Genomic DNA, 27,488 nt, shown 5'->3' with positions numbered 1-27,488 from the left:
AGTGGGACTGAGTGAGGGGGGAGGGAGTGAGTGGGACTGAGGGAGGGAGTGGGACTGAGAGAGAGAGAGGAGGGAGGGAGTGGGACTGAGTGAGAGTGAGTGGGACTGAGTGAGGGGGGAGGGAGTGAGTGGTACTGAGGGAGGGAGTGGGACTGAGAGAGAGAGAGGGAGGGAGGGAGTGGGACTGAGTGAGAGTGAGTGGGACTGAGTGTGAGTGAGAGGGAGGGAGAGAGGGGGAGGGAGTGAGTGAGACTGAGTGGGAGGGAGGGACTGAGTGAGAGGAGAGGGAGGGTGGGGAGGAGTGGGTGAGTGTGAGGGAGGGAGGTAGGGGGTGGTGAAGAGTGAGGGGAGAGAGAATGAGGGGGAGGTGAGAGACAGAGGGATGTAGCCCGTTTTAACGGGCTTAACGGCTTGTTTTTCATAAAGTAAGTGTGCCTTGCACTTGAAAAGGTTGGGAAACACTATCCTAGGTGACTGTCTAGGTTGCTGCCTAAATAAGCCGTGCTTATTGAAAGGTCAGTTATTGACTCTCATTTGTTAGAGTATGATATGATAGAAGTGTTTAAAATCACGAGAGGTCTAGAACAGGTAAATGTGAATCAGTTATTTACTCTTTTGGATAATAGAAGGACTAGGGGGCACTCTATGAAGTTAACATGTAGCACATTTAAAACTAATCGGAGAAAGTTCTTTTTCACTCAACGCACAATTAAACTCTGGAATTTGTTGCCAGGGGATGTGGTTAGTACAGTTAGTGAAGCTGGGTTTAAAAAAGGTTTGGATAGTTTCTTGGGAGGAGAAGTCTATTACCTGCTATTAATCAAGTTGACTTAGAAAATAGCCACTGCTATTACTAGCATCAGTAGCATGGGATAGTCTTAGTTTTTGGGTACTTGCCAGGTACTTATAGCCTGGATAGGCCACTGTTGGAAACAGGATGCTGGGCTTGATGGACCCTTGGTCTGACCCAGTATGGCATGTTCTTATGTTCTTAACATAATTCAGGACAGCTTGAATGATGGCTGATAGCAGGGTCCCTTCTTACCACCCAAAAAATAATTGTAATCATGTGGGAGGAATGAAATCACAATTCAAGGTAACTGGGGCATTTTCTTTTCTCATTTGGCCCAAGAAAAACAAGAGGCCAGTTGTGAGAACTAGGGCAACCCATTCTCATTCAGGTCTCTGCTGCTCACAGCAATCAGGCTTCTGTGCGAACCTGGATGCCACTTTTTTTTTTGGGAGAGATACCTACCTATCTGAAGACTATGTCCACAGTTACTGGAAGATATTTTAACACAAAGATAACATTTCGTAATTATTTTGATTAATTCAACTTTCTTTTTTGTTTTAAAAGAAATTCTGTTAAACAAGCAGGGCTCTGCTGCTCTCACAAGAAGTGTCTGGATGTGCACCTGGAAGATAAGGACAAACAGATATTAGGGTCTTTACATACTTAAATATCTACTGGGCATACACAGATGAGCTCTGATTTAGGACTGTGCGTGTTACTGTAAGCCAGAAGCTTAAGATATTGTTCTTGCTCTGACAAAGTGCAGCAGCTTGCCTAAAGAAAAGGCAAACAGAACTTGCATGAGACTTAACTGAAAACTTATATTATTATTCTGGCCAGAATTAAGTGGGAGTTAGAAGCATTTTGCAAGTTAACTGAACTGAGATACAGAGAAGGGCTAGTGATTTTTCTCATATCTTGCAACCTAATTTTTCTCACTTTTCCATGTTAATAAAATTGTCTTTCTTTTTTGTATTATAATGCCATTTGTCTGTGTTGGCTATAGAGTATAAGAGTCTTAATGCGCTGTGACTGATTTTATATGCAATACTTGCTGTAGCTACATAAGGAGGGTTTTAGGTTGTCACTTATTTTTCTATTCACTGCTCCAGCCTCTCCTCCCCATCCCTGGGAGACCCTTTAGTTGTGTGGGGGGGCATTGCATGTGTCTGTACCTAAACACACAGCTGAGAGGTAGTTATTTTTGTGGCCCCTCCCACACTAGGGGAGAGGTTTACATTACTAATAACTCTGGAGTCACACTGCCAACACAGGATGCTGAGTTAGATGGACCACTGGTACCACCCAGTCTGATCATTCTGGTATACTTTAGTGCCCAGTCACCACAACCAGGCAACTACAGAAAAGCCCCAAGAGGAGCACAGACCTGCGAGAGGCTGGGGGAAATGGTTCAGCTTTCCTTCTCCTAAGCGGCACTCACGCAACATAAAAATGCCATGTAACCAACAGAGCACAGCACCAGCCTTTCACAATAGTCCATGCCAGCACTGAAGCAATGTCCAAACAATGGTCCTACATACGGTTCGGCATATTTTGTATCATGCCTAGTATGTGGGGTCTTGAAGAACAGTGTTTTAACACGGCTTCTCCTTTAAAAAAGGAAAAGTTTTATATCTTTGTGTCATAATGTTCCCCTGTAATTGTGAACTCAGATACGTGCCACATAAACTATGAAAAACCCAAAGGGCGCTGCGTCACCTATCCAGGTCCACTGAAACGTGAGCACAGCCACTTCACAACTTCCCACCAGGCCCTCGCTACCTCCCACCTGCGCTTCCACACCAACCCTTCCGCCTCCCCGCTGAGCTGAATTCCCCAACAGCGCCGAACACATATCCTTCCGCCCCTTGCTTCCCTGCCCGTCCCGTCCCGTCCCCCAGGTTGCGTCACGGCAGCGCGGCTCCAGGATTGGTTAGGTCGCTACGCGCCCAAGCAGTCCCCGGCTGAAGGCGGAAGGAGGTGGGAGGTGTTCCGTCACCTTACAGGTGGACTGTATGTGCGGGCGAAAAGAACAAATGCACGCTGTCCGGAATGCAGATCTCTACTCTAAGGAAGCGGAGCCCAGCAAGGCAGCCAGCACCCAGACTAACAGCATGCAGGGTAAGTGACAGACGGACTAACCACAGTTGGATTGAGTGATCGACAGCATATGACGTGAGTGATAGAGTGACAGCATGCAGGGTAAGTGACAGACAGACTGACAGCATGTGTAGCGAGTGATAACTGGAAGCTTGAAAAGTGACTGACAGATTGGAAGCATGAGAGGTGACTGACAGCAGGTTGGGTGAATGCTCTCCTGACAGAATGAGAATGACTGATAGAATGAGACATGAATTGCAAGAAATATATACATGTAGATATTAATTTTCAGGGTTTTTTTTTATTCTCTTGGATTAACCAGGATCATGGCGCCTCCATATTATAGAGGTTCTCTGTCAGCAAAAATACCAAGATGTACCATCCTTCGATCGTGATTCGGACCCAGAGCTTGGATCATAGCCATAGGGAGGTTCATTTTCAAAGCCATTTCCATGGGTAAAGCAGTGATTACCCTGTGGAAACGGGCTTTTAAAAAATTGTCTTCTCTGTTTATGGATAAACTTACATGCATAGTACCACTACATACATAACTTCACCTCCAGTTAGAAAAAGGTGTTCCTGGGGGCAGTGTTATGGAGGAGTTTGCATTTACATACATACTTTTTCTCTGAAAACCTACCCAAGTAAATGAGCAAGTATCAATATGTGCAGGTAGTTTTCCTGGGATATTTTTCAAAGTGAAAGTACATACCTTTACTTTGAAATTAGTGCAAAGTCTGCAGATAAAAAGTACCCACAGACTTTGCACTTATGCAGCCAGTCTGAAAATTATCCCAAGGAAACTGAGAAGCAATCAGAATATATGAGCTTTGTTTTGCCCTTACAGAGAAATCATGATGATAGTAATAAGAAAGCTACTAGTTAAGCAAGAACAGGGACCTGTTTTGGAACCACAACTTACAGCAGCAGAAGGCGAGAATGTTGCATGATCCTCAAAACAACAGGTTGCAGCATGCTGAATGCATTGGAGGTGCACTACCAGACAGCAGAATGCACTACCATACCGCAAAGAATGAAATTAAATGAAGGATGGATATATTTGCCCTCTATACTTTGACAGTTGTGCATAAAATGGGCAGTACTTTTGTGGATACAGAATAAAGCAGAGTTGCTTACGTGTAATAGATGTTCTCCTAGGACAGCAGGATGTTAGTCCTCATGCATAAGTGACATCATCGGATGGAGCCCGGCATGGAAAACGTATGTCAAAGTTTCTAGAACTTTGATTAGGTATACTGAGCATGCTCACGGGCACGCGGGGTCCCTCTTCAGTCTCGTAACATAGATGGGCAGATTTTCAAAGGGGTATGCGCGTACCCCCCGAAAACCTGCCCCAAGCTCCCCCTGCGCGCGCCAAGCCTAGGTTGAATAGGCTCGGCGTTGCGTGCAAGCCCCGGGACACGCGTAAGTCCCGGGGCGCATCATCATGGGGCGTTTCGGGGGCGGGGGCACAGGCGTTTTTCCGGCCCGGGGGCATGGCCGAGGCCTCCGAAACTTCTCCCAGGCCGGCATAACTTTTATAATAAAGGTAGGGGGGGGGGGGGGTTAGGTAGGGGAAGGTGGGGGTCGCCGGAAAGAAAGTTCCCTCTGAGGCTGCTCCGATTTCAGAGCGGCCTAGGAGGGAGCGGAGGCAGGCTGTGTGGCTTGGCGTGCGCAGGCTGCTGATTTTGCACAGCCTTGCGCACGCCGACCCCGGATTTTAATAGATACTCGCTTACTCTTGTTTGCGCGCGTATACTTTTTAAAAATCTGCCCCTGAATTATGATAAAAATAAAATAATAAAAAAATTAGGAGAAACCCAGCTCCGTGGGGTGGCGGGCAAGTTTCATAAGGACTAACATCCTGCTGTCCTAGGAGAACACCTGCTGTAGCTAAGCAACTCTGTTTTCTCCTAGGACAAGCAGGATGGTAGTCTTCACCCGTGGGTGAATCCCTAACTACAGGCTACTTCCCAGCACAAAAGGGGATCAACAGACACCAACCATGTGCCAATGGTCACAACAACAATAGTGCTATTGATAACAGAGGGGGAGACAGCCTGAACCCAAACAATGGGCCCTAGGCAGGGAGAGTTGGGTTCTACACCTCAAAGAGATTCCAGAGGAAAGACTGGCTGAACCTACTGTCACATCGGCCATCCCTATCCAGGACTTAAGACACATCTTCGGAAAGATCCAGGGGCTGCAAAACTAGCCTCTCAACATCTAGGCTATGAGTGACAGGGCCTGGAGGTTGGGATGCTGCAGCTTGCCCTGATCCTGCGTGATGAGATCTGGGGAAGACCCCAGACTGATCGGTTTCCAGAAGGACAACTCCCGAAGGAGTGGAAACTAGATCTGTCTCGGCCAATGAGGTACTATAAGGATCATAGTCCCTCGGTCCTCTCGAAGCTTCAGGAGATACACGTACATTTATTTATGTATTTATTTATTTTTTACTTTTATATACCGATCTTCTTGCATTAGATACAAATCAAACCGGTTTACAGAGAAACAACTAAAGCTTGCCCTTGAGCAAATACATAGAACAAAAAACATCTAAAAAACAACTTTGAGTATCATTTCAAAAACAACTTTGAGTTACATGGAATATGTGTTAACTAATATCAAGAACAAAAATTAGAGTAATATAGCAATAAGGATAGAAACTAGGCGTTAGATCATCTAAAACTGTTTGGGTAGTTACCGAGGGGGGTGAAAAGGAATGAATGGAGGAGAGCAAAGAGCTTGAAAAGGAAGAGGAGACGTGAAACGGCCTGGGATCAGTGGCCCTAGATGAGGGATAGAGGGTGAAAAACGACTAAGAGAGTGGGACTGAGAGCAAATTAATACAGGATATACTTAAGAGAGGAAATTGGTAGGTACTGTTGGAGGCTAGGATGAGAAAGTAATTGGTTGACAGGAGGGCTCTGGAAATGCTAGGCTGAATAACCATGTTTTGAGTTTTTTCTTGAAAGAGATTGGACAGGGGTCTTGTCGGAGATCCGATGGGAGAGAGTTCCATTGAGTAGGTCCTGCTGTGGAAAGGGCCCTATTCCTTAGAGAAGTTCTGGATTGTGGGACAAAAAGGGTGCCTTGGTATGCTCTTCTTATCGGTCTGGAGGAGTTGTTGGTGTGGAACTGGTAGGTGAGGTCCAGTGGAGCTAAGTTGTTTAAGTTTTTGTGCATGATGGTTAGGACTTTGTAGAGGACTCTATATTTAATTGGGAGCCAATGGAGGTTGTAGAGGATGGGCGTGATGTGGTCCCTTTTATTTGAGTTCGTCAAGATCCTGGCGGCTGAGTTCTGTAACATCTGTAGTGGTGTGATATGTATATTATACAGGAACATCGGTCTATAAAAACTAAAAATAAATAAATAAATAAATAGTGGCTTGGTTGTGACCGCGGGGAGCCTGAGCAACAAAGAGTTGCAGTAGTCAACTTTGGTGAGTATGATTGATTGAAGGACCAGGCGGAAATCATAGAAGTGAAGAAGGGGTTTTAGCTTTTTGAGAACTTGTAGTTTGAAAAACCCCTCCTTAGTTGTGTTGTTTACAAATCTTTTGAGGCTAAGTTGATTATCTAGGAGTACACCTAGATCTCTAACATAAGAAGTGTTTTTGAGGTTGTCTGGAATTGATGAAGTGAAGTTGGTACTCGAGTGGTTGTCTTTCTGTGGTTGACCCGCTGGGGGAGTGGTTGTCTTTTTAGAAGAGAGGTTGTCTTCATGGGAGATGAAGAGGAATTCGGTCTTGTCTTTGTTGATGACTAGGTTTAGTTTCGAAAGGAGTGCGCTGATTTCTTGGAAGCAACTGTCCCAGAATTTTAGGGAATTTTGTAGTGATTCCTTGATCGGGATGATAATTTGAACATCATCCGCGTATATGTAATGCTTGATTTTCAGCTTGGACAGGAGGAGGCAAAGCGGGAGAAGATAAATGTTGAAGAGGGTAGATGAGAGGGAAGAACCTTGGGGGACTCCCAGGTTGGAGCTGATTGGGTGTGATTCTTTGTTATTGATTTTTACCTTGAATGATCTGTTGCTAAGAAATGAACGGAACCATGTGAGAGCGGTGCCAGAGATACCAATGTCTGCGAGATGGTCTAGGAGGATTGCATGGTTGATTGTGTTGAAAGCTGCAGAAAGGTCAAGGAGAATGAGAAGGTGGGGAAGACTTTTGTCCCATGTTCAAGATGATGGAGTCCGTGAGAGAGATCAGAAGTGATTCCGTGTTTAAGGAATAAGACATACATACATACATAAGACCCTTTCCCAATAGCGAGCAAAGGCGTCCAAGGCTGGTTTGCTGTCTGACTTGTACAGGTAGCAGAACTGAGTCACCCTCCTGTTGAAGAGGGATGCGAACAAGTCCACATCTGGGTTCCCCCAGAGGCGGAAGATCCAATTCGCCACCCCCTGGTCCAGCGACCACTTATGGGGCCTGAAGGCTCAACTCATTCTGTCCACTATTACGTTCTCTGTTTCGGCCAGATACATGGCCCAGAGCACCATACCATGGGACAGAGCCCAGGACCAGATCTGGACCGCTTCTTGACATAGGGGATATGACCCATGCCGCCCTGCTTGTTGACATACCACATTGCTATTTTTTATGTGTCTGGATCAGGACAACATTGTTGGACAGCTGATCTCTGAAAGCTCATAGAGCGTACCTGATTGCTCAGAGCTCCAGGAAGTTGATTTGACATTGTGCTTCCTGGGCAGACCATAAACCCTGGGTGCGGAGCCCGTCTACATTAGCACCCAGCCCCAGGGTGGATGCATTCGTGGTAAGGACAATTTGGGTAGGGGGAGTTTGGAAAGATATTCCCTGCTCCAAATCTGAGAGAATCTGCCACCAGGACAAGGAGTCCAAGAGAGATGGATGCGAGCCTGGAGGTCCTGGGTGGCCTGGCGCCACTGTGACCAATAGATCCATTGGGCTCTGCACATGAGTAAATGTACCAAGAGGGTAACATGGACGGTTGTGGCCATGTGGCCCAACAGCCTCAACATATGCTGAGCTGAAATCTGTTGAATCACCTCTGCTATGGATGCCAAAGTGAGTACCCTGGAGCACAGCAGAAAGGGTTCCTATGAAGTCCAATTGAGGTGACGGACTGACATGGGACTTTGGGTAGTTGATAACGAACCCTAGCGACTCCAATACCCAGATGGTCAAGTGCAAGGAACAATCTGTACCTGCCTGAGAGGTGCTCTTGACCAGATAGGGGAAAACATGCACTCCCAGTCTGCGGAGGTGCGCCCTCACCACGGCCAGGCACTTTGTAAAGAAATTGGGGCCGACGCTAGCCTGAACAGCAATACTCTGTACTGGAAGTGCTGTTTTCCTACCACAAATCTGAGATACTTTCTTTGACTTGGAAAGATCTTGATGTGGGTGTATGCATCCTTTAAATCGAGGGAGCATAGCCCATCTCCTTTTTTGCAGGAGGGGAGTCAGGGTGCCCAGGGAAAACATCTTGAACTTTTCTCTTTTTAAACACTTGTTCAAGTACCGGGAGTATAATCCCTGCCCCCTTTGTCTTGGTGGGACAGGCTTGACTGCTCTGGCTGTTAAGAGGGCGGAGAATTCCCTTAACAGTACCTCCTGATGCACCAGCGGCCCCCAAAATGGGCATGGAGGAAAATTTGGCAGGATACCCAATAGATTTAATCAGTACTCTTGATGGATGATGGACTGAACCCACTGGTCCAAGGTTATACTGGGCCACCGATTCGCGAAGAACCGTAGCCTGGAGGGTCTAGCATCTCGGGTACAGGTGGCTGGCTTATGCTCCCTATGATCCAATCAAAACCCCGTCCCGGAATTTGGCTGGGGTGCCAGTTTGGGCTTAGGAGCTCACTGCTGCCTGGGACAGCCATGGGAGCTCACCCTTTGCAAATGGGCACGAGAGGCCAGAGAATAGTACTACCTCTGGCAGTAGAAAACCTCCTCTGGCTCTGTCTCGTAGACCTCCTGGCTGAGGAGGGCGGGATGAAGTGCTAGCGGAGAGATGCTGGAGGGTCTCATGGTGATCCCGCAACTGGGCCACCATGTCCCTCACCTTGTCTCCGAAGATATTCTCTCCTGTGCACGGCAGGTCAGCAAGTCTTTCCTGTACCTCCGGTCGGAGACCCGAGGTCTGCAGCCATGTCATTCTGCTGGCGGCGATTCCCACTGCAGAGACTCTCGTTGCCGTCTTGAAAACATCATAGGTGGAATGCACCTTGTGCTTTCCGCACTCCAGGCCCTGGCGCACCAGCAACAGAAAAGTGTCTTGCTGCTGTTGAATCAACCGCTCGGCTACCTCCTGCACCTGCTTCCAGAGGTTGTGAGAGTATTGGCTCATGTAGAACTGGTAGGAGGCAATGCGAGTAATGAGCATAATTCCCTGAAAAACTTTCATCCTGTCCATCACTCTGTAATCCTTCCCTGGGGGCGCTGAGGCATGGGTCCGAGAGTGCTTGGCTCTCTTGAGAGCGGATTCGACCATTACCGATTGGTGTGCCAGCTCATGCTTTTCGAATTTGGAAGCCTGTTAGATGAGGTAAACCCCGTCCGCCTTCCTATTCACAGGAGGAACCATGAGAGGGTGCTCCCAAATCCTCAACAGTAACTCCTTAAAGATGTTGTGTACTGGGACCACCACTATCTCCATAGGAATCTACACAAACTGGAGGATTTCCAGCATCTTGTGCCTGGTGACCTTCTCCATCATCAACTAAAATGGGATGGCCTCTGCCCTCACCCTTACAAAACCTGCAAAGGTCAGGTCCTCAGGTGGCAACCTCCTCCGTTCCTCTGAAGGAGACAGTTTTGAGGGAAGACCCTCCAAGTTCTCTGAGGAGGATTCTCCAATGTCATCCTCCCAGGGGTCATAAGGGGCCTTATCCTCACTGTAATTCATAGGGGATGGGTTCCTGGGTGCTCGACCTTCATCCAGAGGCCTAGACACCAGTGGCACTGGTGCCAGCCCCGGCAAAGCTGGATGGAGGGCTGCAGGCCTCAGTGTCCCTGCTGGCCTCGACAGTGCATCCTCCTTCGAGGAACCGGCAACGAGCACTGCATTGGTTGGCTGCCAGGCATTGATGGCCTCCCAGGAACCGGCGCCAACTGGGTCGGTAACACACCAATGAGCACGTTGAGACGTTACAGCAGAGGTTCCAGTAGGGAGAGCATGGGCATTGATATCGTCAGTGCCACAGGCTCGATGCCCCGCAGAGCCCGATCGACCGCCAGCTGGACTCTGCACTCCAACTCCTCTTCGAAAGTTGCCAATGCCAAAATGGACTGGGAAGCAGGAAGGGTGGCCAGATCTTCCTCTGATTCCCAAGGTGGATTGGCAACTGACACCAAGACCAGTGGAGACTGTTGTGGACCCCCAGCATCGATGGAGGATAGGCACTCCTTGCTGCGGGGTTGCTTCGGGGGCATCATGGCAAGCACTGGCGCTGACCTGAGCCCGGCACCATGCATTGAAGGTGGCCAGTGTCGATGCGTCCTTGTTTTCCCTTGGTGCTCGGCCTGGTCCTTCCTCGGTGCCAAGGTCGATGACGACAAGCCCGATGTCTTCAACCTGGAAGAGACTGACAGAAGTCAGTCCCCAATGCCTCTATCCACCGGTGGTATTGATGGAGCGGACGGCCCCGCTGATGTTGATGTCTCGGTGTGGCTCCATGATCCTTTGGTGTCGATGCCCCCGATGTCGATGGTTCGGACTTCCTCATCCTGAAGAGCTTTTCCATCTTGTTGAGGCAAGCATGACGTCCTATCAGGGTGATTTGGTCGCACGAGCGGCACCCCTAGACATCATGCAATGCTCCCAGGCAGAGGATACACACATCATGTGGGTCTATAATGGACATAGGGGGTAACGGAAGTGAAAGAAAATTTACCAAACCGCCGAAAACCTCACTGAGACACTAGAGGGAACTAGAGAGGGACCAGTACTGAAAAAAGCCACAAAGAAACCGAAAACTATCAGTGGAAAAGTTTTCCAAACAATTTTTTTTAGAAAAAAAGCCACGAGTTCAGTTAACCACAAGGCGAAAGCTCTGCAGGAAAAAAGAGTCTGAAGAGGGCCATATTATATTCCTTTTGCAATTTGGAGTCTTATGTGACTTCAGGAACAAGAAAAGTACTGCCAGCTCATCCACTCCAGAAGTGACTGGATGTAGTTTCTAAGTACTAATAAAAAGTTATAACCCCCCTCCCCCCCAAAAAAACAAAACAAAACACTGTAATGCTGCAACTGTTATAAATATTCAAATTATTATTAAATGACAAACATTAACAAATAACCAACAGGTTCAGTTTTGTATTCTTTGACTTGTAAACTTTGGCCACAGCTCAAATTCTTACTATGTCAGCATATTTTATCACTTGGAAACAGTGATTTGATTTTAGTACTTTCCAGTACAGTATTTTATGATTTTATTCCTTGTCACCCTTTTTCTCAGGAAGTGATAAAATATATGGTTTTATAATCCTTCTTGTTCAAACAAGAAGGACAGAAGAGACAGAACTTAATAGTACAGATGAATTAAATATTAAAAAGACCCAGAAGAGTTTCATGCTGGGGTTTCACCCACTGTATCCCCCCTCATTGACATAACCTAGCAAGGGCCAAACTTTGATAGTTTCAAGCCAAAAGATAATGTAGATGTCCTTTCAAGACCAAATGGGTGATAGGTATTGCGCAACTTTTTGGGATAAGTTTTACATTGGTCCTATAAAAGGTATCACAACCAGGGGTGACCTTAGCAGGGTGCAGAGCCCCGGGCAAATCAACAGCATCAGGGCCCTGGAAGACTGGAATGATAGCGCTGGGGATGGGACCCACCGTGGCAGAGTAGGGCCCAGGGCAGTCACCTCTGTTGGTCCCCCCTGCCTTCTTCCGCAAGGATGGCTGTGATCACAACCTACAAAGAATCCAGCTTTCTCTAGCACCAGTACAGCTACTGGAACTCTACAAAATATAGCTTTCAGGCTAAAAGACAAATATACATTGAATCCAACACTTAACACCAGTAAGATGGCCAAAAAAAGAGATTTCATTTAAAAAAAAAAAAAAAAAAAGAATTAAGAGGATTATGATGGTATTGATTTATTGAGTCAATTCCAAACAAAACCCAGAGCAAGACCTCGAATAACGATGAATCCAAAAACAATATAGAAAATATCCGAGCTAAAATTTAAAATTCTATATTTAATACTAAACACTTTCTTCGGGAATTGGTATCGGATATACAAGTGCTTATGATTTTTAATCAGCAGGTCTTGCCTGCAATGGGCTCCGGGTGCACTCTTGCGCGGTCCGGAGGCCACCGCCAGCATTCCTATGTGGCCCGGAGGCTGCTGATGTACCTTGCCACCTCCGTGGAGAGGGGCCTTCATCCTTGGCCTTGCCGGCGGTATGGAGCCGCCTTCAGTGTCTTCTCTGCAGCAGGGAAGCCATCTCCCATGTCGGGGCCTGCTCTGCGGCCTGGTTCCTGCTCCAGCTCTGTCTTCAGCGGCAGAGACGCCACTCTCCATGGTCCTGCCAACTCCTTCTTCCTAGGTGCGGGGCTGTGCTTCTCAGCATTTAAAGGGCCAGCATGGGAAAGGTCTTCCTGTGATGTCATCGTGGGACTCGCCTCTTCAGCCTACAAAAGGGTCCTGTCTTCATTGCTCCGTTGCCTTCGCAAGGAGCCAGTCCACCTTTGGACTTCTCTTCCATCTTGCTTCTCGTTGGCACTCTGTTCCATGTTGGAATTCCATGTATTCATCTTCATCGTGGTCTCTTGTCTGACCCTGCGTCTTCGTCTCGTCAGTTCCAGTCGGATCCTGTGTCTTCTTCATCCAGATCCTGATGTTCCTGATGTTTGTCTCGTCAGTTCCAGTCGTCCTGATGTTCCTTCGTCCTTCTCCTCAGATCTGCTGATGTTCTGTTCTTCAGATCTTCTGGACTTCCAATGTCATTTCGTCCTGATCTTCAAGTATGCGGATGTCCTCCCTATGGCAGCGTAAACCTCCATAGGATACCGGCTTTTAATCCGTCGCGCTTCAGGTTCCACACTCCGAGTTCGCTCGAGCCCCTCGCCGAGCCTTTTACTTCAAGTCCCTGGGATCCTGAGGCACTCCTCCTTTTCCTGAATCATGTCCAGATCTTCGGAGCTTCATGTGTTTGTCTTGTCCATACGAATGAACTCTACTTAAACCCTTTTCCATTGGCGTGGTCCGTCCCTGGCCTTGACTGGCTGTGGAAGGCGTGCCTCGGTGCAGGCCTCGCCAGAGTCTTAGTTTTGATTCTTCAATCAACCTGTGCGGGGAACCTCTAGCGTGATCCGTGACCAGCCCTGACTGGCTGTGTAGGGCATGCCAACTGGCATGGTCTGCGACCAGCCCTAATTGGCTGAGTAGGGCGCGTGATGTGGCAGTACCTACTCAGTATTCTTCAAGCAACTTTGACTCTTCGTGTGAAGCCCTCACGTATCCTAAGTCTTCGCTTGATGTCTATGCCCTTCAGCCTCTGTCCGCATTTGCTGTTCCGTACGGCAGGTCCGAAAGGGCTATCGAGTGGCCGGAGGGCTACCCCAGAGACCAAAATTGCGTTGCTGGGTCTCTTTGATGTGATCAGGTTCGGCAGAGGCCAGGGTTCTGCATCTTCAGCCTGTGCTTGGACACTCCTTGCCTGCCTCGGTGCTTCCCGGATCCCCTCTGCTGTTGTGTCGTGGCCAAGGGTACACGAAATCCCAGAGATGGGTTCGCCTCCAGCATTCCCACAACAGGAACTTTGATTTCCAGTCACCCTGAAATTGTTGTGGATTAGTGGGAGTGAGATGCACAGACTTTCTCTTCTCTTTCTTATATACACATATGCTCCCTCTCAAACAAACTCGCAGGTGTCTCTAGCTCTTCTTTGGTTGGGATCCACTAGCAGCTTCAGGCCCTTATCTTCAATTCAGCTGCTGGCAGGTTGGAATCTACCTGCAGCAATTATTCTCTCTCTCTTTCTCTCTCTCATACAACTTAGGCAGCTCCCATTCTTACTCTCACACACACACACTCCTCCCAGGCAGGCTTCCATTCTCACACACACACTTCTCCCAGGAAGGCTCCCATGCACATACACGCATACACACATACCCATCCCAGGTAGCCTCCCATTCACACACACACACACACACACACACACACACACATCACAGGCAGCCTCCCATTCACTCACACACACATATAGACCAGGCAGTCAGGGTCCACAGGTCATTCTTCCTCCGTTGCTGCTATTAGCCTCTACCTTGTTCATTGGGGAGAGCAGCCATTCTATAGCACCTCTTGATGTTCTGGTCCCGAGGTAATTCAGTATTCGCGACGCTAGCACTTCCTGTATTCTCATCTCATGCGTTGCAAGATAAGAATACAGAAAGCGCTGGCACTGTGAGTGTTGAATACTGCGGGGCAAGCACATAAGGAGGAGTTGCCGGAAAGCTTCCTTTTCTACTGTGGCCCCCTGCTTTTCTGTTGAGGGTGGACCCGATCCCATTGGTGGCACCACTGGCCTCACTTCTTACACCGTTGGTGAGATCGGGTCCACCGGCACCAACTTGGGCCTCTCCCTGCTCCCGATGCTATGTCACCGAGTGTGCCACCCTGTGCAATTGCACGGTTTGCTTACTTGGTGGCACTGGGCTTGGAAGCGGGCAGGAGCCTGTAGATTAAAAGTCATAAGCATTTATATATCTGATACCAATTCCTGAAGAAAATGTTTTGTATTAAATATAGAATTTTAAATTTTAGCTCAGATATTTTCTAAATTGTTTACTGTTTTATTGAAACCACATAGGGCCCTAAGATATTTATTCTCCCCTTAATCCAGCCCTGTTTATTGGACTAGATTTAAATAGGTATTCACAGATTCTGGCAAGGCCTTATGCTGACTTTTTCTGGTGCTTTTACAGTGTTACCTTGAGATCTTAAAAGAATAAACATTAGGATATTGTTTCTTCCAATTTACTTCCACCTCTTCCAGTTCATAGCTGTGAATGTTTTTTTGTATTTTGCTGATACAGGCCAGACCCCAAGACTTTCTAAAGTCAATCTTTTCACCCTGTTGAGTCTCTGGATGGAACTTTTCCCACCAAATGAACACCAACAGTTAAAAAAGAAATCCCAGGTAAAATAAAATAAAAAAAAAATGCTGATATGAATATTTGCACTTCTGATTTGAATTTACTGTTGAATCTGTTTTGCTGTATATTTTCCTCATATATCAAATCTGGTACAGTGCATTGTCTATGACACATCATAGATGCTGGCCATCACAAGAGACCTTTCATTCCATGATTCTTGGGACCGATCAGAGTGAATTAGACTGCAAGTTGAAATTCTGACCATTATCCAAGTATTATTGATTAGACAGGGTTTTCCTGATCATGACTGAAAACAATATTCAGGGACATTGCTGTGTGTAATTGTGTGCAGATTTGGTCACCCATCTAAAAAAAAAATATCTGATCTAGAAAAGGAAAAGAGAAGAGCAAACAAATCATAAATAGGATAGAACAAGTCCTTATGAAGGGAGGTTAGGTTAGAGCTCTTAAGCTTGAAGAAGAGATGACTAAGAGGGGGATGTGATATAAAATAGTGAGAGGTGTGGAATAGGTAAATAGGGAATGGTTATTTACCTTTTCAAATAGTTCTTGAACTTGGGGACTCTCCGAAAAACTAACTGGTATCAAATTTAAAGCAAATTTAAGGAAATATTTTTTCAGACAACACACGATTAAGCTCTGGAATTTGTTGCCGTAGGATGTTGTCAAAGTTAATAGCATAGTTGGATTTAAAAAAGTTTCTGCAAGACACATCCGTTAACACTTCCTACACAGGCAGGTGTGAGGATGGGGAATGAGCATCAGGGAAGGGATCTGGATTGGCCACTCTCAGTCAAGATGTTGGGCTCCGTGGATCATTTAACTAACCCTGCATGATACTTCTTTTGTTGTCAGGTTCTTTTTTTTTTTTTTTTTAATAACTATTTATTAATTTTTCCAAGGCATACAACAAAGAAATAAAGAGGAAAAACACCTTAACAGCGTCTACAATTTGTACAATCCACAAAAGAAAGCATGGAGAATGGGTACATTAGGTTGCAAGGTGGAAAGACAGCATAAACATGGTGGCTGAAGATTCTGTTCAATATACAGACGCATAAGACCCCCCTAAAAAATTAACAATTAAACATCTTTCAAGTATTCGAGATATGGGCCCCAAATACAATGGTATTTAGCGTGGGGGGGTTTTTTTTTGTTATTAAAATTTTATTAGGCAAGTCAAAAGACAACAAATACAACAATTGCATAAAGAAATTACATAAAATCGTTGCCTATAAGCCATACAAAACATCCTTTTGTATTTTAAAGAACCTTCATTGTTTCCTCCCCACACACCCCCCACTGTTGCAACAAGGTGTTCCTGAAAAATTAAATTTGCATTGGTTAGACGTGACATGGCCTGCGTAAAACTAAATCGGTAAGCAAAAATAGCTATAATAACATAGATTGACAGCAATTAAGGCTACGTGACAACATAACATAAAGGCAGCCCCTGGTTATGATACCCAAAACTGAGCTTATGAGCCGTGGCAACCAAAATGATAAAGGGGATGGAACAGCTCCCCAATGAGGAAAGGCTGAAGAGGTTAGGGCTGTTCAGCTTGGAGAAGAGATGGCTGAGGGGGGATATGATAGAGGTCTTTAAGATCATGAGAGGTCTTGAACGAGTAGATGTGACTCAGTTATTTACACTTTCGAATAATAGAAGGACTAGGGGGCATTCCATGAAGTTAGCAAGTAGCACATTTAAAACTAATCGGAGAACATTCTTTTTCATTCAATGCACAATAAAGCTCTGGAATTTGTTGCCAGAGGATGTGGTTAGTGCAGCTCGGTTCAAAAAAGGTTTGGATAAGTTCTTGGAGGAGAAGTCCATTAACGGCTATTAATCAAGTTTACTTAGGGAATAGCCACTGCTATTAATTGCATCAGTAGCATGGGATCTTCTTAGTGTTTGGATAATTGCCAGGTTCTTGTGGCCTGGTTTGGCCTCTGTTGGAAATAGGATGTGGGCTTGATGGACTCTTGGTCTGACCCAGCATGGCAATTTCTTATGTGGCAATCTGGTATATACTGACTTAACGCTAAAAGTGCCAGGAGTAATACTACAACTCCCATGGTGCGGCCGGACATGAATTACCTCTTACTCTTGTTCTTTTAGCCATTTGGTATAATGATCCCACATCAGATTGAAAGATTTTGTGCAGTCATAACATACCGTCGTTAGTCGGTCCAATTGGTAGTAGCCATGTACTTTATTAAGTACTCTAGAGATGTGAGGGGTGTGACACTGTTTCCACTGGGCTGCCAGCTCAATGCGAGCCACTATAAATACCTGTTATAGAAAGTGCTCTACTGGTTTATTCAGGTTATCCATAGGGAGATTTAAAGGGGCATGCCAAGGCTTCACTTCCAGGAGCTGCCGGAGGCCTAATGATAACCAGTTTGTTATTGTCGGCCAGACATTTTGTAACTTCTCACAATGCCACCATATGTGAAAATAAGAACCGACACCCCGCACTCCCTCCAGCATGCATCTGATAGAGAGGGAATTAAGTGATGCAGAAAAGTAGGTATCAATTGCCACCGGTACAAACGTTTATAACAGGTTTTCTGTAAGTTGGTGGAGATTGAACCCTTGCCTGCAGAGGAAAATACTTGATCCCACTCCTCGTCATTCAAAGTTCTCTTTCCAAGCCAACTGTTGTCTAGTCTTACCATTTAATCTTCCATTTAGTAAGGCATAGATTTTGGAGGTTAACCCCCTTATGGTATTTGCATTCACACAATAGTTTTCAATTAGGGATCCAAACAATCGTAAGCTGCCTTTCCTTAATGTCATCATTACAAAGTGTTGCAATTTGGCATAAGCCAAGAAATCCACCTTGTCTAGATTATAACATGTTTGCAGTTCCTCCAAGGACATAAGTGTTCCCTTTATGTGTATGTGATCAATACAAGTGATGCCTGCTTTTGCCCATAGCATGAATGCTTTAAACAGAGAAGTTTGAGGGAAAATAGCATTTTGAAAAAGGTGAGTTAGCAAGGTTTACTTTTCCTTACCTACCAGCACTGGTTTCCAATGTTGCCAAATCCTAAGTGTTGTTTGCATAGAAAATGGTATGCTGTGATTTGCTCCCCAGGTAGATTTCTGCTGCCAAGGAGTGGCTGATAGCGGCATGGCACCAAATATGGCCTGCTCCAATAATACCCATTGTGGGATATTCTTTGTTTTATGCATTATCATCAAAGCGCGAAGTCGGGCTGCACAGAAATACCAAGATAGATTCGGGGCTCCAAGACCTCCTCGAATCTTTGGTTGATATAATATTAATCTAGACACTCTGGGTGGTCGTTTTCTCCAAATGAAATAAAAAATCTTTTTTAGCCAGGCACGCAAAAAAGCTGGTGATAAATAAATAGGGATAGTAGTGTAAAAGTAAAGAAAACAAGGAAGGATATACATTTTAATTATGGCTATGCACCCAAGCCATGAGTGTGCGTGTCGAGACCATCTGTTTAAATCCCTATCTATCGCCTTCAATAAAGGTGTGTAATTCAGTGTGAAAAGATGGGCGACATTTGATCCAATGCTTACCCCTAGATATTTAAGTGCTGTTTTAGCCCATTTGAAGGGAAAAAGACTTTTGAGAGATGATGCATCCCGCTGGGCGAGGATTATATTGAAAATTTCGGATTTGTCAAAATTCACTTTGAGGCCTGCCACCCTGCTAAAGGCATCCAGTTCCCCAATTACTCCCCTCAGTAAATTAAATGGGTCTGTTAGCGTAAGCATATCATCATCTGCGAAAAGGGAGACTTTAAAATGATAACCTCCCATGTGGACTCCTGTAATTGTGGATGATGTTCGTAAGCGGGTCGTAAAGGGTTCTAGAAATAGTGTAAAAAGCAAGGGTGCCAGAGGGCACCCTTGCCATGTGCCCCTTCCTATTATAAAAAGTTCCCCATAATTGTCATGTATTTTTACCCGAGCAGAAGGATGTTCATAGAGTTTCATTAGCCACTTGATAAAGAATGATCCAAAATCCATTTTTGCCAAAGTCTTGAACAGAAAGGGCCAATGGACCAAATCGAACGCTTTTTCAGCATCGATAGATAAGAGGACCGTAGGCGTGTGATTGTGCTGAACTAGCACAACAATATCAAATATTTTGAGAACGTTGTCCACAGCCATTCTCCCTGGGATGAAACCTACCTGGTCAGGGTGGACCAAGTTTGGCAAGATCCCATTCAGTCTCTCGGCTAACACCCTAGCTAAAATTTTCAGGTCCAGGTTTATCAACTAGATTGGCCTGTAGGATCCGTATTGCATAGGGTCCCTACCGGGTTTCACTAGTACAGAAATACCAGCGGTGTTAGAGTTCTGGACAAGGGATTCGTTCTCCCGGAGGGAATTAAACATTTCAGTTAGAGGAGCTGCTATGATTTGAAAGTATTTCCTGTAATATGCACTTGTGAAACCATCCATCCCCAGGGACTTTCCCGGTTTTAGCTGTTTAATTGCAGCCAAAACTTCTGAGACCATAATTGGGCCATCTAGGAATTGCTGTTGTTCTTGGGTAATCTCGGGTAAGACTATGTTATCCAAATATTCGTTTACCTTGGAGTCCTGAATTGACCCATCCTGTTTGTACAGAACGGAGTAAAATTCAGTAAAGCTCCTTCGGATACCCCCAGACGTAGTCTCCGGCATACCCCGTAGATTATTAATCTTAGCCACTACAGTTTGTGTTTGTAATGCTTTTAACCATTGTGCGAGATAATGCCCAGCTTTATTCCCCCCTTCAAAAAAGCTTTGTTTGAGTAAATCTAACTTATGGCTGATGGAGGTCATCATCAAGGGACCTTAACTAGTCTTTAACCCTCAAAAGGCGCTGATAGATTCGGGAAGAATTGGTGGAGACATGTAGCTGGGATAAATGAGCTATGTCTGCTAGCAGCAGGTTCCTTTGTCGCTCCTGCTCTTTGTTACAAAAGGATGCTCTAGAAATAAGAATTCCCCTAGCCACTGTTTTAGAGCATTCCCAGACCACTGATGGGGACATTCCATCTGTTTGGTTAAGATGAAAGTACTCTTGCAGATTTTTACCCAACAGTTGAGAGAAGACAGTATCCTTTAGTAAGCTGTCATTCAGCCTCCAAGTACGTAAGCCTGGATCCGTATCTCTAAATTGCACTTCCACCCAGATGGGGGCGTGGTCTGACCACGTAATGTTGTCTATGCCCACCTTACGCACACTGTTTTGTAAATTTTTGTCAATGAAAAAATAATCAATACGGGAGTATGTGCTGTGTGACTGGGAAAAAAAAGTATAAGAGCTTGAGCTAGGAAATCGTTGCCTCCATATGTCCACCAAACTCCAACGCTGTAAAAATAGTAGCCAAGCTTTGGGCATACCATGGAGAACCAAAGACAAATTTGAAGAATTATCCAGAATAGGTTCCTAGTAGCATTGAAATCCCCTTCCAGAATTATAGTCCAGTCTGCATGCTTTGTTAATAGATTATCCACTGACTCTAAAAATGAGACCTGGGCTGCATTAGGAAAATAAACATTTACGATACTAAAAATGTGTGCGCCCACTCAGATTTTAAGTAGCAGATATCTATCTGCCTAGTGGGTCTGTGAATTGAAAGCAGTTCATAGACTAATAGATTAGAAATTAATATCCCTATGCCAGCATAGCTGGAAGTTTTAGTACTGGTGGCCCAATATGTGCAGGGAAAAGAGGAAAAAGATAATAAATGCTCGTGTCGCTTCTGTACATGTGTCTCTTGGATGAGAGCTATAATGGCGTGTTGTGTCTGTAACTCCTTATTTAATAGAAATCGCTTTCTAGGGGTATTTAGCCCCTTAACATTTAAAGATATTAAACGTGAAGCCATTGTTTACTTGAAAGGGGTCTGTCAATGATATAGCGGGAGGCTAATAGTATAACCATGATGCCAGTTAAACTTCCACTTAAAAGAAAAATCATGTGCTGCCAAGCATAATCTCGCATGTCATAACCCATAGCCACATCAAAAAACACCCTGTTCCCTGTTCCCAGTCCCACATATCCCATTATATTCCGCCGTTCCCAATCCGTAGAATTCCCGTCTCCTGGGGGGCCTTCTCATCGCCCGATTGTGGAAGAACTCTTAAAAGTGAGTCTGTCCCCCAGATTTTAAAGTCACATAATGCACTTAAAGTATTACCAACACTCATGTAGATTCTGAATGAATAATGCGGTTTTATACTATATATATATATAACTCTGTCCCAACAACTGATCTCAACATGACTCACAAACCAAATGTCAGTTGGTCACTGGAAACTGGCCATAAGAAAATAAGAAATTGCCATGCTGGGTCAGACCAAGGATCCATCAAGCCCAGCAACCTGTTTCCAACAGAGGCCAAACCAGGCCACAAGAACTTGGCAATTACCCAAACACTAAGGAGATCCCATGCTAATGATGCAATTAATAGCAGTTGCTATTCCCTAACGGGCCGATACAGTAAAGCGCAGCCGTGGTTACCCGGTTTTTAACCCGCTTTGGACACACATTTTGGACGCGTAAGGCGTACCCACGATTCAGTATCGGCTTTTACTCGTCCTTATCGCTTGCCGAAAAGGACGCGTATCCATTTCTGCCCGCTGCATGTATATGACATGTTAATGATCGGATTAGCTATTCCCTGCGATACAGTAACGTGCGCCCAAATTATTGCCCTGTTAACCAGCTCATTTACCACGTCTTTAACCTGAATATTTACCGCCTACCCTATCCCTGGCATTAGTGTGTTCAGTCAGCTTCGTACCGGATAGCGGTTGAAAAATGCTCAAAATGCGAGGCCCGCCTGTATGTGTAGTGGTGCATGAGCATGCTGACATGATCGCCCAGCAGCCCTAATACTTTTATAATATAGAGAGACTAGCGGATTTGCTCGCTAGCCCTCAGCTTGGACGTCCGGCCGGACGCTCAAGGCAGCGGCCTACAGGCAGGAAGATCCATGAACGGAAGCCGCAACCTCGGATGTCCAAGGTCGCGGCGTCCGATCATGGACCTTCCCGCCTGTATCCGGGCGTCCATGATCGGAGGCACCGCTGCCTTGAGCGCCAGGCCGGATGTCCAAGGTCATGGCTTGGACGTCCGGCCGGACGCTCAAGGCAGCGGTGCCTACAGGCAGGAAGATCCATGAATGGAAGCCGCAACCTCGGATGTCCAAGGTCGCGGCGTCCGTTCATGGACTTCCCGCCTGTATCCGGGCGTCCATGATCGGAGGCACCGCTGCCTTGAGCACCCGGCCGGACATCCAAGGTCGCAGCTTGGACGTCCGGCCGGACGCTCAAGGAAGCGGGGTCTATAGAAAAGAACCATCCACTTACCTGATGGAATGACATGTCAAATGACATTTCAAATGACATTTGTAATGACATTTCAAAGGACAAGTACCAGCGCACCCTGGATACTGTATAGGCGCTGCATACCGCTCTATACAGTAAAATGGATTGCGAGCGCCTACCACTTCATTGACGCGCTTTGGACGCCGCTTGGATTTGCGTCTAATTTGAATACTGAATCGAGCAGTATGTGAACCAAAATATGCGCGTAGCAAACGAGCGGGCGCCCAGCACTGCTGCACTGTTTTACGCGTCCTTGCTGTATCGGCCCATAAGTAAACTTGATTAATAGCCGTTAATGAACTTCTCCTCCAAGAATTTATCCAAACCTTTTTTGAACCCAGCTACACTAACTGCACTAACCACATCCTCTGGCAACAAATTCCAGAGAATTATTGTGCGTTGAGTGAAAAAGAATTTTCTCCGATTAGTCCTAAATTTGCTACTTGCTAACTTCATGGAATGCCCCCTAGTCCTTCTATTATTCGAAAGTGTAAATAACAGAGTCACATCTACCCGTTCAAGACCTCTCATGATCTTAAAGACCTTTATCATATCCCCCCTCAGCCGTCTCTTCTCCAAGCTGAACAGCCCTAACCTCTTCAGCCTTTCTTCATAGGGGAGCTGTTCCATCCCCTTTATCATTTTGGTTGCCCTTCTCTGTACCTTCTCCATCGCAACTATATCTTTTTTGAGATGCGGCGACCAGAATTGTACACAGTATTCAAGGTGCGGTCTCACCATGGAGCGATATAGAGGCATTATGACATTTTCCGTTTTATTAACCTGTCCCTTCCTAATAATTCCTAACATTCTGTTTGCTTTTTTGACTACTGTAGCACACTGAGCCAACGATTTTAAAGTATTATCCACTATGATGCCTAGATCTTTTTCCTGGGTGGTAGCTCCTAATATGGAACCTAACGTCGTGTAACTCCAGCAAGGGTTATTTTTCCCTATACGCAACACCTTGCACTTGTCCACATTAAATTTCATCTGCCATTTGGATGCCCAATCTTCCAGTCTTGCAAAGTCCTCCTGTGATGTATCACAGTCTGCTTGTGATTTAAATAGTCTGAATAATTTTGTATCATCCCTAAATTTGATAACCTCACTCGTCGTATTCCTTTCCAGATCATTTATCAAGTACAGATCCCTAAGGCACTCCACTGTTTACCATCCATAAAGTGACCAAACCATTCAGCCCTGGTCGGACATGGCAGACTGGGAGTCTTCAGAATGTCGGAGCCTCTTCCCGCTTTTGCCTGCTCTGTGCCATCTAGGGAGGGTATCCATCTTGTGAGATTCAGCGGCCATCTTGGGAACCTGAAAGTTGACTTGCAGCTGGGCCTGATGAAATACTTCAGCGGCTTCCACCAGAGACCTGATCCGATGAGTCACGCTCTTGACTTGAAATTGTAACCCAAAAGGATATGTCCAGCAGTACCGGATCCCACTATTGCGTAGGGTAGCAGTGACCTCTCAAAGCTCATATCTCCTTTTGAATGTCACTGGTGCCAAGTCATGAAAGATAGTCAAAACATGGGAGTTCCACATCCATTCTCTTTGTTTGCATGCTGCCCTCATATATTTGAGTCTTTTGCGAGTAACTGTGGAAGCAAATAATAATGTCGTAGGGGTGCTGATCCCTGGGTGCCCCAAGGCCTGGTGAGCTCATTCTAACTGAATTGTCGGTTGTAGTGGCTCCGAATCAGTAGGATCTGAGAATAAATGCGCATATTTGCTGTGCCGTAATATTGGCGTCTGCATATTCTGTTGTGTTGGGAACTCCGTGAATTCTAAGGTTGCACCACCTATTCCAGTTTTCTAGATCTTCTATTTTTTTCTGACAGAGTCAAATGTTCGCTGGTAATATGAGTTTGCTGTGCAGTTAAGTTGTTAATAGCATCACCGTGGCCTTCCACTCTGACATCCACTTCGTCTACCCGTGCCCTGAGAGTTGCGAGGTCCTCTCGTATCTCTGCTATGGAGGCTAGTAAATCAGTTTTATGTTGGTGCATGTCGGATCTTAAGTCCATAAACCATCCTCTGATTTCCTCTCTCGATAGGGTTTCAGCAGCATTGTTCGCCGAAATTGCGCTGGCTGGTCTTAAGTCCTCGTCTTTGCCTCCCGGCTTCTCAACCGGCAGCCCGGCCTGCTCGCCATCATTGGGCCCTGCCTCCATGGCAGACTTCCCGTAGGAGAATTGCTTTAAGTCCGCTGTTTTTCTTTTCACGGCCATATCAGTTGGTGAACAATTGCAGTAAGTAAAAATTGTCAAAATGCAGCAAAATATAGAACAGATTTTGCTGAAAAAGTTGGCTTTTTCTCTGCCGGGGGACAGAGCTCGTCTCTCAGGTGTCCAGTCCTATCGGCGTCGGTATAGCGCCCCGCATGTTTGTTTTTAAGATTGAAATACAGTAATTCAAATCAGTGATATTCCTAACCTGTCTGTGACTGCCAGTATTCAATTGTAGGACAGGATTTCCAAACGGTTGTCACGGTAAACCTAGCTGCTAAGAGCAACTGACCTGTCAGCGCTCTATATTTAACAGGTATCAAAGCTGGGGTCTCTTGACTTGTGTTCCTTTTTTTGAGATCCTTTGTGTTTCTCGAATGCTGTTCTTTTTGCCTTAATTTTTTCAGCCAGCTCCTTAAAGAACCAGATCAATTTCTTTTTCCTCTTACTGTTCTTTACTTTCTAACAGAGATTTGTTGCCTTTCTAATAGCTCCTTTTAATTTGGCCCACTGTTGTTCTACCTCACCCATTTTCTCCCAGTCTTACAGTTCTTCCTCCAGGTACATCCCCATTTTGACAAAGTTCGTATTTGTGAAATTCAAAACTCGGGTCTTTATGTGAATTCTCTGTATCCTATTCACAATATTGAACCATACTGTCTGATGATCACTACTGCTCAGGTGAGCCACTTCCCGAACATCAGAGACATTATCCCCATTAGTGAGCACTAGAGCGAGGATCACACCCTCCCTCATGGGTTCCGTTACCATTTGTTTGAGCAAAGCACCTTGAAAGGCATCCATTATTTCTCTACTTTTTGTAGATTCTGCAGAAAGGATATTCCAGTCCACATCCGGCAGATTAAAATCTCCAATGAGCAACACTTCTTCCTTCTTTCCCAATTTTTGATGTCCTCTATCAGGTTTCTGTCCATTTCATCTGTTGTTTGGGTTGGAGGCCTATAGATCACACCAGTAAAATGGAAGCACCATTTTCTCTTTTTAGGATGGTCCATAAAGCTTCTTCTGTACCCCACATCCCTTGCAATTCAGTTGCTTGGATATTGTTTTTAACATACAGAGCTACTTCTCCCCCTTTTCTGACCTCTCTGACTTTCCTTAAGATGTTATAGCCTGGCATGGCCGCATCCCAGTCATGAGACTCAGCAAACCATGTCTCTGTAACAGCAACAATGTCCAATTCCGTCTCTACATTAGGGCCTGCAAGTCTGGGATTTAATTGCTCAAACTACGAGTATTTGTGGTCATAGCTTTCCAGCTGCTCTTCCTAATCACCTTTTCAGTTATTTTGAACTGATTGATTTTGTTACTTTGTCTTCCCACTTCCTGTATTGCTTGGGGGTGACATTCCAATTTCACTGGCCACCTCCTGCCACCCCCACTTCCAAGTTTAAATGCCTGATAATGTATGATCGGAATTTTTCACTTAGCATCGTCTTTTCTGCCACAGACAAATGTAGGGTTGAGAAAGCAACAAGGAAGGCTGTCTAACAACGCCGTGGAGGCAACAGAATGAGAATTAGAAGCCAAGATGTCAAATTTTGATCCTTTATTGGAAACTTGGAATCTTAAAACCGCCCGACTCAGGCCGAGTTTCACCCTCTGTCTAAGGGCAAAATGTAGGCCATCCTTACCATATAATCTTTTATTGCTCCATACACAGCCCCAGTCTCCAATGTTTCCAAAACCATTTTCCTTACACCAGATTTTGAGCCAGACATTGGAATTATCTATATGGTATAACCTTTCCTTTCCCTTCCCATGAACTGGTAGTATTTTTTAAAAGGTGCAATGAAACAAATCGGAAGGTGGTCCAACGTAGCCAAGATAAATACAACAAGAGGAGGACCGTATGCCGTGGAAAAAAAGACTTTTATTAATATAATTAGATAAAACGCCTGACTCTGGCCGAGTTTCGCCAAATTGGCTGCATCAGGGGCTGAAAAAGTAGTAAAAATTGATATATTATTCATTATATTATGAATGTTTACACTAAAATAATTAAATATTAAAACAAATATCAAAGTCTTAGACATCAAAACACATAATAGAGATCAAAAACTTAAAAATCATTAACTTATATGAGGAATCAAATACAGAATTCATTACCTCAATTTTCCTTGTTTTCTATTTAGAGCAACACAAATGTTCTTATATGTAGCAATAAAGTCAGAAATGGTTGAAAAGACCTAAATATACAAACAGAATCCATTAGTTATAAATATTCAGCAAAATCATTTTTATAGCAAGACAAAATTATATTATAATCTTAAATATAGAGCTAATACTCACCAATTTAATTAACTTAGGGGGTCATTTATCAATGTGCTATATGGCGTTTTTGCATGCGTTAAGGCGTTTTTGCATTCAAAAAACGCCTTTTTCGCATGCGAAAGCACCATAACGTTTGGTGCGATGTAAATGAGAAAAAGGGGAGGATATTGGGGCGGGAATGTTGACCAAGTGGGTTGGGCTCACAGTTTTGCGAAGCCGTATCACACAGCTTTAACGCAAATTTTAACTACACCTTTTTCATTTGCTTAAATCCGTGCGATAGGGCTTTATCGCGGTTGTGGTTGTATATAGGTATTAGCATAAACTGCCTATTACCATAAAACACACCCCTTTTCCTATCGCATGCGATATTTAGTGCATTTTGATAAATCCATAATTTATCTAAAAATTATGAATATATTTTATTTATTTAAGGTTTTTATATACCAGCATTCATGATAAAATCACATCATGCTGGTTTACATTAAAACAGTGGTACATAGAAAGAAAAAACAAACTGGAACTGTAGTGCGGAAGAAAGCAGTTACAAAAA

The 27,488-nt window shown here is 45.0% G+C and overlaps 1 protein-coding gene across 2 annotated transcripts in view; it reads left to right on the top strand.

Moving 5' to 3' along the window:
* Positions 1-2,768: 2,768 nt before the first annotated feature.
* The window catches only part of CDADC1 (cytidine and dCMP deaminase domain containing 1), a 102,360-nt gene continuing 77,640 nt past the window's right edge, over positions 2,769-27,488 (top strand). For both annotated transcript variants that reach the window (XR_003856935.1, XM_029602860.1), the window contains exons 1-2: positions 2,769-2,914; positions 14,951-15,054. Coding sequence is in view for 1 of the 2 variants with exons in the window: in XM_029602860.1 (XP_029458720.1) it covers positions 2,809-2,914; positions 14,951-15,054 (210 nt within the window). In the remaining variant the exon portion in view is untranslated. The remainder of the gene's footprint in view (positions 2,915-14,950; positions 15,055-27,488) is intronic.

This window comes from Rhinatrema bivittatum, chromosome 5 (assembly GCF_901001135.1).
Source record: "Rhinatrema bivittatum chromosome 5, aRhiBiv1.1, whole genome shotgun sequence".
NCBI lineage: Eukaryota > Metazoa > Chordata > Amphibia > Gymnophiona > Rhinatrematidae > Rhinatrema > Rhinatrema bivittatum.
Note: the sequence above shows the minus strand (reverse complement) of the source record. Positions and strands in the feature narration are given on the sequence as shown.